The 14,344-nt window shown below is 37.5% G+C and overlaps 1 protein-coding gene across 1 annotated transcript in view; it reads right to left on the bottom strand.

Annotated features, from left to right (window-relative positions):
* Positions 1–946: 946 nt before the first annotated feature.
* Positions 947–14,344, bottom strand: part of LOC126368821 (protein yellow-like) — a 40,716-nt gene continuing 27,318 nt past the window's right edge. The window contains exons 4-8 of the mRNA XM_050012984.1: positions 9,124–9,271; positions 5,251–5,437; positions 4,643–4,837; positions 4,029–4,161; positions 947–3,208 (exon numbers count right to left, since the gene is read on the bottom strand). Of these exons, the coding sequence (XP_049868941.1) occupies positions 3,107–3,208; positions 4,029–4,161; positions 4,643–4,837; positions 5,251–5,437; positions 9,124–9,271 (765 nt within the window). The 3' untranslated portion in view covers positions 947–3,106. The remainder of the gene's footprint in view (positions 3,209–4,028; positions 4,162–4,642; positions 4,838–5,250; positions 5,438–9,123; positions 9,272–14,344) is intronic.

Genomic DNA, 14,344 nt, shown 5'->3' with positions numbered 1-14,344 from the left:
AATGCTCTTTAAATACAAACAGACTACGACAAATACCGTTTAACAACTATAAATTAACAGTACAACCGTCGGAATTAGAATACTAAGCGGCAAAGAGCTGCAAATAGATAAAAGTAAAAACCCCTTCCAATAAAAGAAAAATGCGTTTGTTAGATAAAATAGGTTACATTTTATATTAAGTTTTTTTTTTTAATAAGTTTGTGTCTACATTATATACTTTGTAATAACTAACTAACCGGGAAATAGAAGTAGAAAAAAAGCCTTTTCGAAGTATGGGATATTTCATTCTACATTTGTTTGATTATTAATATCACATATTTCATCACGCACGCATGTGTGACAGATTGTTCCATGCAATGATACTCCCAGTATTTATGTTATTGTTGTCTTCTCTATCACACTTACTAATATAAGAGCAACGCTCTTGTCGGTGTAGCATTCTCCATGCTACTTTTTAGGGAAAAATAGGCAGTAATTCCACTCCGACGGACCAACTAGAAACTGTACAACTATTTTTCTTCCGAACGTCTCAACTATTTAGTTGGTCGGTTAGGAAACTAAATGACCAACTAGTTTTAAAATAGGGCAGTGATTTCCCTCTTGCCTTCTGCCCCGCAGTACTCTGCGCTCAGAATAGTCTATTTCAAAGCCGTATTAGGACACCGGTTCTCCGCCTCTGAATAGTACTGACAGTTACTGCTGCTCTCGGTCAGTTTCCAGGTCTTTTCTATACTTACTATAAAATCCTCAATTGAACCACATAAAGCAAGGAGAATTTTTATTTCTATTGACCGCCGTCATTGATGAGGGTGACACAGGAATATGTGCGATATGATTATCAGGACTTATATAAGTATATACATGGTGTAGGCTGTATTCACTTAGTTAACCTTTATGTAAAGCTTTGTATTATTTGCGTGCCCTTGTGATAATAAATAAAACACACTTTCAATTCTTACAGCTTTTTTAATAAAAATACAAAATTCAATATTGTATTTAATGTAGTTACGTAAATAAAGGTATGTGGTAATGTTAAGAGCTCGTTTTTGCGTTGAATGAAGTAACTAACTTTTACGCAGATATGTCATAATTTTATATAAAATAAATATATAAACTGACATACTTTATAATCGACAGACATGCATACAAATAACTTAGATACACAAGTGAACAAAATGTTTCACTAAGTAATTGAGTTTAGTCATAATTTTCACATCCACAAATATCATTATACCTACACATCAGTTACTGTCTCTTAGTTTACGATATGAACATTCACAATATATAGACAAATGTTATAAAGTTACATTACTTCGCATATAATGATAATGAGAAATAGATTCTAAGCATTCTTGTAACCCCACTCGTAATGTTTGATACAACTTTGTTTAGCTATTTCCTTTTAACATTATATCCACTACAACCTATATACTAACGTAGAAACAGTATATAAAAGTAGAAAAACATAATATATTTTCAGCAACAATGTTTTCTTCATTGGTATATTGTGGCACAAATTAGCGTAGCTTCGAGAATAATAAGAATTATAACTCGCTTTGCACGTTTAGCGCTATTATATTTCTATTACAAGAAAATGTATGTACACAAGTGAAAATCGTGAACACAATGGACTAGTCGCGATGTTTTGGTATACCTCGTGCCTAATTTAGAGTTTTTGTATCTGCAAAATTTAATTTAAGAAAGAAGTCAAAGGTTGATAGACAAAGGTTTACGAAAAATCTCAGATCATAGAACAAGCGTCAATATAATATATTTGGTTACTACGGTCGCCTCTAATCAGTTATCTTAAAACTAAAATGGCATTCCTAATAATGATTTTGTTTGACTTCAATGGAATAATATTTACATAGACGTACAATTTTTGAAGACAAATAAATTAATAGCATATAGTGTGAGACCGCAAAATTTTGTAATTTCCTAATTTAATATAAGTTTTTTTTAGATAATTCAATTCCACACGTAGAGACTATCTTGTTAAAGGATGAGTTTCATTGACCTGGCTTTATAAAAGCACCGTGAAACCTCCAGTAACGTAAAATGGAGCCAACTCTGAATGAGGATAAAAACTAGAAGCTCAAATGTAGGCGGCACCAATGCTGAGTGTTCTTAAATTTTGACATTTCTCCATATTGTCGTGATAAATTGCTTTAATATCTGGAGCAGCGTAGAGTGTATCCCATCTGAAGCATGAGTTACGAAAAAGAAAAGCAGCCAGTTGGAAAAAGGCACATTTGATTGAAAATAAGTTTTTCTAAATGTTCTTCCTTTCGATCTTTACGGAATAAATATAACACTATTATTTTGCAGTTAAACGCTGCAAAACAATGTGTTTGTTTACCCAAATAGTATGGGGGACTGTCAAAATTTAATAACACTCAACAGTGGGGACACATAATGGGAGAAATAGGCAGTTTTTATCCTCAATGCTTCAAGATAGTCGTTTTACGACGTGAAACTTACAGGACCAGCAACGCAAAGCGACCACCTCCTGTGAGACACTGCATCTCTCTTTAAATCTCATCTGAGAAACAAAGAGAAATCCATAATGTTTCACGATAGTATTGTAGTAAAGGCTTGATGCAGATGGCGCTACCATAGCTCTCTCTTTTACTCTCCCTAAAGAGACTGTTATCCTCCTTTGCTTACTTGTTATGTACCTATTCTCATTACGTTAAATATAAACCATCTCAAACGCAAGAATCTTATGTTTGATCTGTACTTATATAAAAACCAAGACAACAAAGAAGCAATAGCTAACACTGAGTCAACAACAGCTGTGGCAAAATTCGGTTATATTTAATTCATAATTTACTTAAACAGATGTATACAGAGCTATTTCTGTTACAAAAGTTTTTAACACATTACAATTTTAAAAATTTAGGTACGAAAACTGGGGATATTAAATCAAGTTATTCAACTATCCCCGACGATATGTGACCATAGTAACACCACCTCTTTGAGCTTTGCGTTGCGATCCTTATCCACTAACTAACTAGCCGCTTTGTATTATACTGCTGTAATTGTGCTGCAGCACAGCAGCGCGACATAAAGCGGCTAATTTGAAGGTTCATTTGAGACGAGCTCTTCAATAGCGAGTGGCGTTGAATCGCCCAGCAGCGCGACGCAACACGTGTGGTTGTAGTGAGACGAACCCGCTCTCCACTACGCGTACTATACGCACGTTGATCTAAAAAGACATACAAAAATATTATAAGTAATAAAGTCCGTAGTAAGCCTGAGAAGGGCCACTTACTTAATTTCGACTTCATAAGTTTGATTGCATGTTTGAATCATAGATAGGTAATTGAAATCATTTCCAGGATTTCCAGGATTTCTGCCCGGTTAATGGCAATGGACTCGTCTATGACACGGGACTCATAGCTAGCAAGGACTGGTTGTACTATACACCTCTGCCTATGTGATGCTGCGTTAAGTTATTCACTTTCTTTAACGTGACTAAAAATAATTTCCTGGTAATACGGTTTGTTACTAAGTATTTCATTCAAATAGGGAGCGCTCAGAGCTTTCACCCGGTGTCAGTCAAAAGAGTTGTTGTATCCAAAATTAATGGTCAAAATCCACAATTGCTTAAACAAATACACGTTATTAAATATTTTATAATTCCGAGGTAATTCCCCTTATCAACTTGCTCCCCATAACTCATACTTTGTTACATCAAACCCACATCCGCCTTTTAGGGGAAGTATTCAATCACATCAAACAGATGCATAAGTACATGTAGGTACCTACTAATCAAAATATACTATTCTTGTCATTTTATTTTAATTTGTCCGTTCGTTAGGTTTTATCCCATAGCTCGATAAAGACTATGCCTGTTTCTTCCAAGATTTTATCTTTTTATTTTTTATCTATCAATATAACTATCGCCTCCTCCCTGAATTTTTAGTCAAGACTGTTTAGTGTTTTCAGCGTTCACATAATTGTCTACTTTTATTTCTTCTATTGCATATGTACCTAACTGGTTTAATAGAAAAACGATAAAGTACCTCGTGCTTTGAAACTGATCTCTTGAAGAACTTGTGGAACCGAGTGGAGAGAGCCCAGACTGCGCCGTTGTCTCGTTCTGCCCATCGCACCTCCGCGCAGAACTGCAGTTTCTCAGGGTCTTGGGCCAACACTCTGAAATTACCGGAAGAATATTAGGTATTATATCACTATTATATTTTGTACCACGAGAGGACATAGAAACAGCAGAGCAATAGTATCGCTATAGAATTTGCTATATAATTCTCGCAGGCGGTTTGAATCAACACAATTGATTATTGAACGTACGTGTGAAATGAAAGTTTATTAGTAAGTACTCATTATTTATATCGGTTGCTTCAAATTCTTCTTTTCAGGAAACTCTTCCCATTCGATTTTTCGAGTTTAGGCTGATATGTAACTTTATATAGCCTAGCCACCTAACTAAAGTCATAATGTTACTGTGGCCATATAGTGTAAATAAAGTGTCAAAATTAAACACGTCATTATTTAATCAAATCAAATGTAATCAAAATCTCCAGATTTACTCGAATAGTGTTAAAAGGAGCGAGAAGAGACAATAGAAATAAAATATAAATAGCAATGTGGCTATCCAAAACATAAATATCCCACATACTTGTGAGTGTTAGCGATAGGATTCCACGCGGCGATGGCGGTTTCGGCGATGGGACTGAAGATGATGGTGTCATCGCGAGGGTCCACAGCGATGCCGAGGCCCTGCGACGACTTGCGGCCCACCAGGTTCACAGGCAGGTCCGTGCCCTCGGCGGGGGGACCCGCGGCTAACACTGCCGTTGATACACTGAATAGTCTGGAAAATGTTTTGATACGGTTTTAAAAACTTCTTTCAATAGATGGCAACATAACACATAACAGGCTCACGACTATATCCCATTTGGGGTAGTCAGAGGTACATCTATCGCAAGATGAACTAAATAACACATCACCGAGCTTAACAGAAAGCTGACTAACGTGATAGATTGTAAGTAAACTATTAAGTCCTTGTAATTCCAAATCTCGTATTTTGACAGAACGACATGACTTTTTTGGGTTCACATATTACCACCAATCGACATAATTATATCGTCAGAATCGATAAAATGACCGTGGCAAAATTTTATCACGTTGCGTATGTTAGCCATACTGGTCTGTGTTTTTTCTTTTTTCCCTATCCCAAATGAGTACTTTATACGGTTACCTACACAAAAGATCACAAAATCGCACCTGTCAGTGGCCAAAGGCTGGTAGTACACCAAGCCCTGTGCGGGCGAGTGCGTGAGGCCGACGATGCCGTCCATGAGAGTGAACCTGTCTCCGCCGATGTCGTACTCCCCCAGGTCCGGGTCCGGGTACATGGACGCATGCGTCACTCGCCACGCGTTGTCGCGACGCCCGTCGTATACTATTATACCTGCAATTGCAAGGGAGGGTTTAGAACACACAGAGGTTCTGCTTCTTTTCGTTTGAATTATAGGTAACGTCAAAGTCTTTTAAATCATCATCACTAATTTAAGAGCCACGCTGTTATCGGTGTAGCATTCTCCATGCTACTTTTAGGGAACAATAGGGCAGTGGTTTCCCTCTTGCCTTCCGCCCCGTAGTACTCTGTCTGACGCGAGTGCGATGGCGCCCAGAGTAGTCTATTTCAAAGCCGTACTAGGACTCCTGTCCTCCGTCTGTAATTGGTAATGACAGTTACTGCTGCCCTCTGTCGGGTTCCAGGTTATACTCCCTGTGACTTGCCCCTTCCGTCCTGCATTGCCGTACCGATGGCTCCCATCTTCGCCTCTGCAAACGTTGAGGTCTTCACCCGTATCCCTGGGCAAGGGTTCTCCGTTATATCCCGTAGGTCTGGATCCCTATACGAACTCAGCTACCATCTCACTCCGGCCTACTGACGCAAGAGGCGCCCACCCCCGCGGCAACGACGCGCCGAACAGGATTTGCCCCAGTGAAGGGCAGAGCAGATGACTCTGTCCCCCCTGAGGCCGGATTAATGGTCTTGTATGTAACCAAAACAAGAGTAAGTAAGTAATATATTTAATAATATATTTTAACGATTATGTAAATTTTGGCTGCCAATATTGGTCATTCATATTATTATTTGTGAAATAAACATCAAAATTCTTTCCAAGAAAGTGCCAGTAGTGAACAAATCAAAAATTTTAATCATATATAATACCTACCAAATAGTAAATGCGTAAATAAGATTGAGCATGATACTGACATATGATGCGTACACGCATACGATATACGTAACAAAGAAGGGTTTTGAGAGGCAGACGAACGGACAACGAAGTTTCTTTTGGACTACGAAACCCTTAAAATACTAAATGTGGGTGCATTATTACGAGTACGCATAGTTACCTACCTAATTATGTATATTATATGATATATGCGTACCAAACTTATTTTCGACGACACGGGTAATTCATAAAATTTGACGTCTACATTCGCGCTTACGCAACGTTACAATTTCTCAAAATACAAGCGCTTAATTAGCGCTTGTGGCTTACGTCACATTTTCGGAGAAAGTAGCGTTTAGCTACGAGTACGTCGGACGATACAGTTCGCTGGGCTCTAAACACCACGTGTGTTACAGTGTTACATCGGCAATCATGTCACGGACGCAATTACTCCAAGACAATCGCGAAACTGCCGAATATGTCGATATTTAAAACGGCAGTTTCCTTTTTAGTGCAACTACTTACGCCGCATTCTAAACGTTGATAACATACAAATCCTTTTCTTCCACAATTTTAATTGCATTTTCCGTCGTTTTAGAATAGTTACCAGCTCTTGATGACTATTATGTTGGTTTTTGCGACGTGATTATCTGCGCAAAGGCTAGTAGTAATACGTATATTGAAAATATGTAACAGATTTCCATCTGAGCTATAGCTGTTTAATTCATAAATCGAGATCATGGTCTATTTATTACACAAACAAATATGAATGCGCTAGTGTTGTCCTTTGTTTCACTCCTTGACCGGCACCGATAGGAATCTGTGCGTCGCAAAAAATTTGCAGATTGCCTCATAAGTTCAAGCAGGATAACCTACTTTTAGAAAAATACACGAATAGATGGCTGATTGTAAACCATAAATATTCGCACGTTCAGTCGGGAAAGATAAGAAATATTCGCAATTTACAAAGTTTTTGTTACACGTGAACAGAGCACATTGCAACTTCCTCATATTCACAGTATTGTGCGTACAAAGTAAAGAATTTAAAGCAAAAATTCTAACTTTGTTCCTGACCTTACGAAACATTAAACTTTTAAAACACTGCACGCGTGACAATGAGATAATCGTAGTAAAATAATTACCTACTTAGCACGCTTTTTATTCGCATCTGCAAATCTTGTGCGCACGACTTTTTACGTAGGCCCAGTCGTGACGTGGCTTAAAACATTAATCATTACATAATAGTAAATAATTGCTGCTGTCATGAGTGTTATAGCACAGTAAGTCTCCACAAACACGGTGACACAGTTACCTACTACCAACAACCTCAGATACAAGTTATATCTGTGAGAACTTATTAGCATGTGATATTACGTGAGAAAGTTCAACGTATCGTGTATTATAGGCTTGCCACACATTTATCGCTCTTGCCTATCCGTTCATTAGGTTTTATTATGGCATATGAACAATCGCAGATTAAAATTAAAGTGCAGACAACTAAAAACCAAAAAAACTAAACTTAGTTTCTTATTCGAGTAAGACTTGACAAATTAGAGTTATCATATAAGTATTATAGAACTTACAAGTGTATCACTGCAAGTATTATAAAGCTGGGTAAGTGACAAGCGAAACGTCACTAAGAAGCGCAATTACAGAGCTTCGGAAGTAAAATGCGACACATAATTCAGTGAAATATACCTTGTAATTATCACTTTTTTATAGTACGTAAATACTGCACGAGGCACTGACTTGTACGCTTAAGCGATCAACCATTAAATAACACTGCTGATGAATAAAGCTGAAAGTCTGAATTCATTACATGAGTTCCGTTGAAGTGGGTGTTCCGTTGAGGTCAGTTACTAATAAATCAATGTCAGTTCCTTACATCGTGCAGTAAGAGTATAATTTTCACCTTCTTACCTCTACGTAGAGTGAAGTAAAGTTAAGAAAGAGCACAGAGATTTTTTTTTGACGTGACTTATTGTAGATTTGTCACAGATGGCATTAACTACTTGGCCGAAAGAGCACAGAGAAACGAGTACTCTCAACTACACGGATCTTCAAAAACTATCTACGATGTTTTCTTATTCTGAGACTTAGTTTATTTCATTATAAGTACTTATATTTGACAAAAGGGATCTTTTACATAAGATCACGCCTATTTCCCATTGGGGTAGACAGAGACCACCAGATTTCACTTACTACGATCCTGACACACTACTTTGGCTTCTTCCACTCTCAACAAACACTCTTTTGGACTCTTTATGTAAGTATGGCAAAAGTCTCCATAACTTCCTCTTCTCTATTCAGGCAACATCATTGGAACCTTCAAAGCTATAGTGAATAGGCATTTAGTAAGTATGTGCAAACCACATTTTCACTTACCATCAGGTGACATTGTGGTCAAAGGCAAGCCTATTTTATAATAATTAAAAAAGGAATTATATATCGCCGCCTTATAGAGAAAATCACGTAAGCGTCTTTTTGAAAAATCATATTCTGTTGTGATGTTCTTCAACTAAACCTCGATTTCATTCAATTAATTCCAACCTGGGTATAATTTAGACCACATTATTACCTCGATTGAAACTGGCTTTATGCGAGGTTTTGTTAATAAAAGTCACATCTGAATATGATATTTGACGCTTACATGGTTTTCACTAGGTTTAAGGCGACGATATAAATAATATCGTCCCTGGAAAGGCAAAATTACTTAAGCGCCAAGAGGCCGTTTCGAGAAAAAACCGTTTTTTTAAAGTATTTTTCATAACTTTTTACCCATTTATCCAATTTGGACGACGTCCACGTAAGATTACCTATAACTATCATAACATGGACTGCTATTTTATGTTATTTTGGCGCTTACGTAATTTTGCCTTTCCTGTGACGATATATAGCATGCATGTGTGACCTGGGGCGACAGTATCGGTGATGTATGCGAAGATATTGTCGCAGGCGGCAGAGAGGCGGGGCGAGGAGGAGCGCGTGTCGTCCAGCACCAGGTTGGTGAGCAGCGAGCTCGGCCGCAGCAGCTCGCGAGGGAAGTACACACTCCTCACCTGCAATGAACGAATACTCTTGAGTGAAATGAAAATTGAGCGAACAGCCCATGCCTCTGGTGGCTCAAAAATAACCCCGACACCACATTAGCACACCCCGGGCACTTCATACTTAAATACCTCGTTTTACACAGACAATACACATTGAGGTAATCGTACGCGCGCATCTGTGTGTGTGACGTCTGACGCTCATATGAGCGTCTGAAGAATGAAGATTGGAGAATAAAGTAAGCGGGGCGGTGAGGTAAACCTGGTGGGAAGGAAGAGTTGTCGTTCTTTATGTAGTATTATTCATTATTCTCTGACATTAGTGGGGTCATAGATAGCGAGGTAATTACTCTATTAAGAATTGCAGGTAAGTACTAGGATAATGTGGATAAGAATACATTATGATATTGGGCTATCTTGATTATTAATTCATGCTTTAAACAACAGTCCAGGTCACATTAACTTAAAGCACTAGTGGTACTTTTAGCTTGCTAGAGCAATCGCCAAAGTATACCTAAACTACGTACCAAAACAGAAAATTTGCTATTTTCGAGTACCGTATCCGGAAGTATAATTTCCGTTTTCCTTTACAGTTTTTCAATATGCCTACTTTAATAATAGGTACCCTCAGTAGGTCCCCGATCCTTAACACAGATTTTTTTATGTTTACCGCGGAATAATTTTCAAGCTACGCCATTGAAACAAAGTAGCGATGGAAACAATAGTTTTATCTACCTACAAGTCACGCCTCACCACCCACTCTTTCAAATCGACTCTAAGTAATCTCACGACAAAGTCGCAAAAACACAAATCCTGTATTTATTTGTTAACACTCTAACACGCGGATCCGGAACAACTTACTTACTTCTATAGTGCTTTTTCTTCCGCGTAATTAATGATATAGTAACTAGAGAGGAACAAGTTTCAGAATGGTATCGACTTATAAAATCACAGTCGACTCTCGATTATAGTGAGTAAAGAACAATCTTGGGAAACAATGTAACATACTAGGTTCAATCAAATACTGTAATATCAAAAGTATTTGTATTGATTAACGCGCATTATGAAGCAGATAGAGTGGTTATGACATAATTGGTCGTGAGGATGATTGTTAATGGTAATTATAGAATAAACATACAAGGCCAATGATACCAGGAGGACGGAAATATTACGAATAATTTATATTGATAATCTTCTATACTTATACAAAATGCAAAACAATGAATCTAATGTAGCGGTAACAAACCTGCTTATTGCGCGCATCTATTGGTAATTACTATTTTATGTAAACGTATGAACACGTTTTTTGAAAAATTGCATGTCAGTATTTGAAAGAGATAGCAAGAATTTATTTTGCATTAAATTATCCCAAATCAAAGTAATCTCGTTTTCTATTGAAAAACTAGTTAATTTCGAACTCTAACAAAAGTTAGAAGATACATAATTCAGGTTGAGTAAATGGATTTCAAGATTAGTAAGTACCGTAAAACAAATACGGAATTCAAACTAAATTATGCGTTTCAATAGTACAATTGAACTTGGAGTACAAAAAAAGTAAATTAGAATAGTCATTGCACGCAGTACGTGGTATATTGAACTCGAACAATTATCAGTTGCCACAACCTGCAGGCTCGGGCACCACGCCCTTTCTAAACCTTAAGGTGACTCTACACTACACAGTATTCATTTATTGGATAGGCTGACTTGGCGAGCCGCTGTTTTTTTTTATCAGCTGATGTTTTTTTGTACCTACCATACACGTAAACGTTATGGCGACTATTAAAGCGACATGCGTAAATTTTATGCTGTGCCACAACATGATGCCACAAATTGATGAACTTTTCTTAGCTTTTGACCATAGTATTCAAGTCTATCGAATATTGTCTTTCACAAGTAGTACTTAATGCTTAAAATTCTTTCATTTTTATAGCACTTTCCTATGTTAAAGGTAATATAAATAATTCTCTTAGTAATGCTTTACCTAATGGTTGGTTTTATAGGCGTGTGACAATTGGCAAGGCTGCCACCTTGAAGACCGCTGCAAAATACGTCATACCTTTTAAGGGACAAACACTCTAATGTCCTCGTATTTTAAGGAGGTTCTAACAAGTGTGCAATGCCCTCAAGCAATCGCAATATAGCGCCGTGACCTCGGCGAATTAGGGTTGCCATATTTTGTTTACAAAAAACGGCCTGTACCTACACGTGCTACTACTAGTACGAGTCTCACTTCATCGTCCATTGGAAGAGGGTGTGCGAACCCTTTTTGCTCATAAGTTATTTAAACACTGGCAAACATAAACTTTAGTTTACTTTAGAATGACAGTTTTATACCAAACGATATTCGTTCTTGCGTTTATACTATTTTAAAATGAAACTAATTATATATTTGTTTCATCAGTGAGACTCAGCACCAATATAACGTTCTAAATTAAAAACATCGACCGTTCATACCAACATGACACAATGTGGTTAAGACAATAGTTCTCAAAATATAACTACCTACTACTCTTAGTATTAGTGGCAAACATAAATGAACTATATAGCAACAAGGTGCCAACACATCGATCGAAGTAAAACTGGTAAACGAAGCAGATAGGTACCATAGTAACGGCAATAATAGTGACAGCAAAATATAGGGGCCTAGACCCTAAGTTCACGATTAGAATTACGATTACAACCCTATTTGGTTCAATCAACGCACTGGCATCCGCGACACACACCATTTGCCAGCGTCGACGGCCGCGCCTTATTGTGACATGTTCTCATACCCATTGATTGAACCAATTAAAACTTCGCCGATTGATTGCTGTATATTTATTTCAGCATTGGTATCCACGGTCGCAATTATTATTAGCGTAAGTCGCACTGCTGGTTTTGCCACCGGACTAGGCCTGGGATGCCAAGATTGATTGACTTGTCCTGGGATTTTGTAATATAATTATTTGCTGTACGGTCACGAGCATTAATATGTATACACTTTGGTACCATGTCACATTAACTTATATGACAAATTGAACTGTAAGTCTCACTAAATGTCAAATATGTTAGTGCGACAAAGTCCTAAAGTGGTACATTATATTGCTCATGACTGTACTTATTCTTAATATAAAAGATGTAGTCATCTTGTACTAAAAAAATATTTATTAAATTTTTATTCGTGTTTTTTTCTTGGTAACATAAATTGCTTTAAAATGAAGGATCATTTCAACACTATTAAAATAAAGTTATTTTTTATCATTTTATTTATTTTCATTCTAAAATACTTAATAACTTACGCTAAAGTCACATATATGTTCGAAAAATAAGTATTTGGTAAATACACTCTTATGTAATTCTGTCTGTAGTAACAGCTGAAACTTACATAATACAACGTATTATTTTTACACGCTGACTCTGAGAAATTCATAGCTGCACTTTAATGCCTGTTTACAAGCTTCGTTTGTTTTTATTAAGGATTGATATTCAGTGAATTTGAACGTTGTCAAACAGAGGTTAACATAACCAAACAAAAGCTTTTATAGCAGCATAAGTAATGTATTAGAATTGTGGCCAAAGTCGGAATGATTTAAAAAATATATAAATCAGTGACTAATTAGTTAGCCTTAGAACTTCATTAGCTAGGTCATAGAATAAGAAATAATATCTACTACGTAGGTCAATCTTGTCAGAAATAGATCAAAACGATAAAAAGTATCTACAAACAATAGTCTTAGTAGATCGTCGAGATATTCTTTATTGCTACGAGTAAATAATTTCATTACCTTCTTCTTCTATCATGTGGGATGTGAGGTGAAGTACCAACCTCATCAACCCTGGTATCAGGGTTACTATTGAGCCGCCCTGACATGGGTCATGTTACGACTACTTACATCAGTAAGTAGTAACCGGGACCAACTGCTTAACGTGCCTTCCGAAGTACGGATCATCTTACTTTCGGACAATCTGGTGATCAACCAATAGTCGAATCGAACCTGGGACCTCCGGATCGTGAGCCCAGCGGACCACCACTGGACCACGGAGGTCGTTAGATTTTATTGCCTAACAAAATACTTAGTAAGTACTTAATAATAATTGTCCCATAGAAACCTGAGTCGTAGACACGACTCAGACGATATAGCATCAAATTTCCGCTTCCTACAGCCTTAAATAACGTCTGTAGTTTGGTCCAGTTGGCAGTTAAACAGCATATAAGTATCTTAAATACAAAGGCATCGGTAAAGCGCCTTTCACTCTACAAACTTGAATAGGTATTTTGTTTACGAATGCCTGGAATAATTTAACACCCTTTTATTTCCGCCTATTATGACAACAAGAAATACCTGTTTTATCTTATTACCAAATAAGGTGTTTCTCATTTGTTATGCTTGCTGCGAAATCAGAGATCTTGTGATTGTAAAAATGGTCAATGAACCCCACAACAATTCACTTGTTGTTTTTATTAAAATACCTTATAATGACCAAAATACCAACAACCCTCACCTGCATGATAACCGCGCCGCGCGCGGCGCGAATTATATCGAGCGCTTCGACCAATAAACGATACGAATGCTATCTACGTAGATGGACGTCAAACGGCTATTGGTCGAAGGCTTCGATATGATTGTCTGCGGTTGTCGTACTGGCCTCTTTTGACCATGGTCACACACAGGACACTCCGTACAAAAATCTCATTCGTACCGTGTGCCGCCTAACGCGTAAGTGTGAGCGAGACGCGGCCTGCGTGCTCTCCCCCTTACTCCTTGGCGGCCGACAGCCATTAAAGTAAGACCCAGAGGGGGTGAGGTCGCCGTTCTATACGAATTTGGGCGGTGCGGCGATTTACCGTTCTATACGGTAGTATTTTTCTTCATTCTATGCCATGCCGCAGTCATTAAATGTTTTTGGAAAGCTGAAAGCTCTCGCTTTTTTGACATTTTGAGAGACTAACTTAAGCCCGTCGCTTCGCTCGCGTTAAAATCGGGGTAACACGCTTTCTCTTTCCTGAATAAGACTACAGAAGAGAACTCTTAAGAGAATCTAACTCCAAAACCAAAGCGATTTATTGATTAGAAATTTATAAATCTAAACTAAACGAATTAATCC

This window comes from Pectinophora gossypiella, chromosome 8, assembly GCF_024362695.1.
Source record: "Pectinophora gossypiella chromosome 8, ilPecGoss1.1, whole genome shotgun sequence".
Lineage (NCBI taxonomy): Eukaryota > Metazoa > Arthropoda > Insecta > Lepidoptera > Gelechiidae > Pectinophora > Pectinophora gossypiella.
Note: the sequence above shows the minus strand (reverse complement) of the source record. Positions and strands in the feature narration are given on the sequence as shown.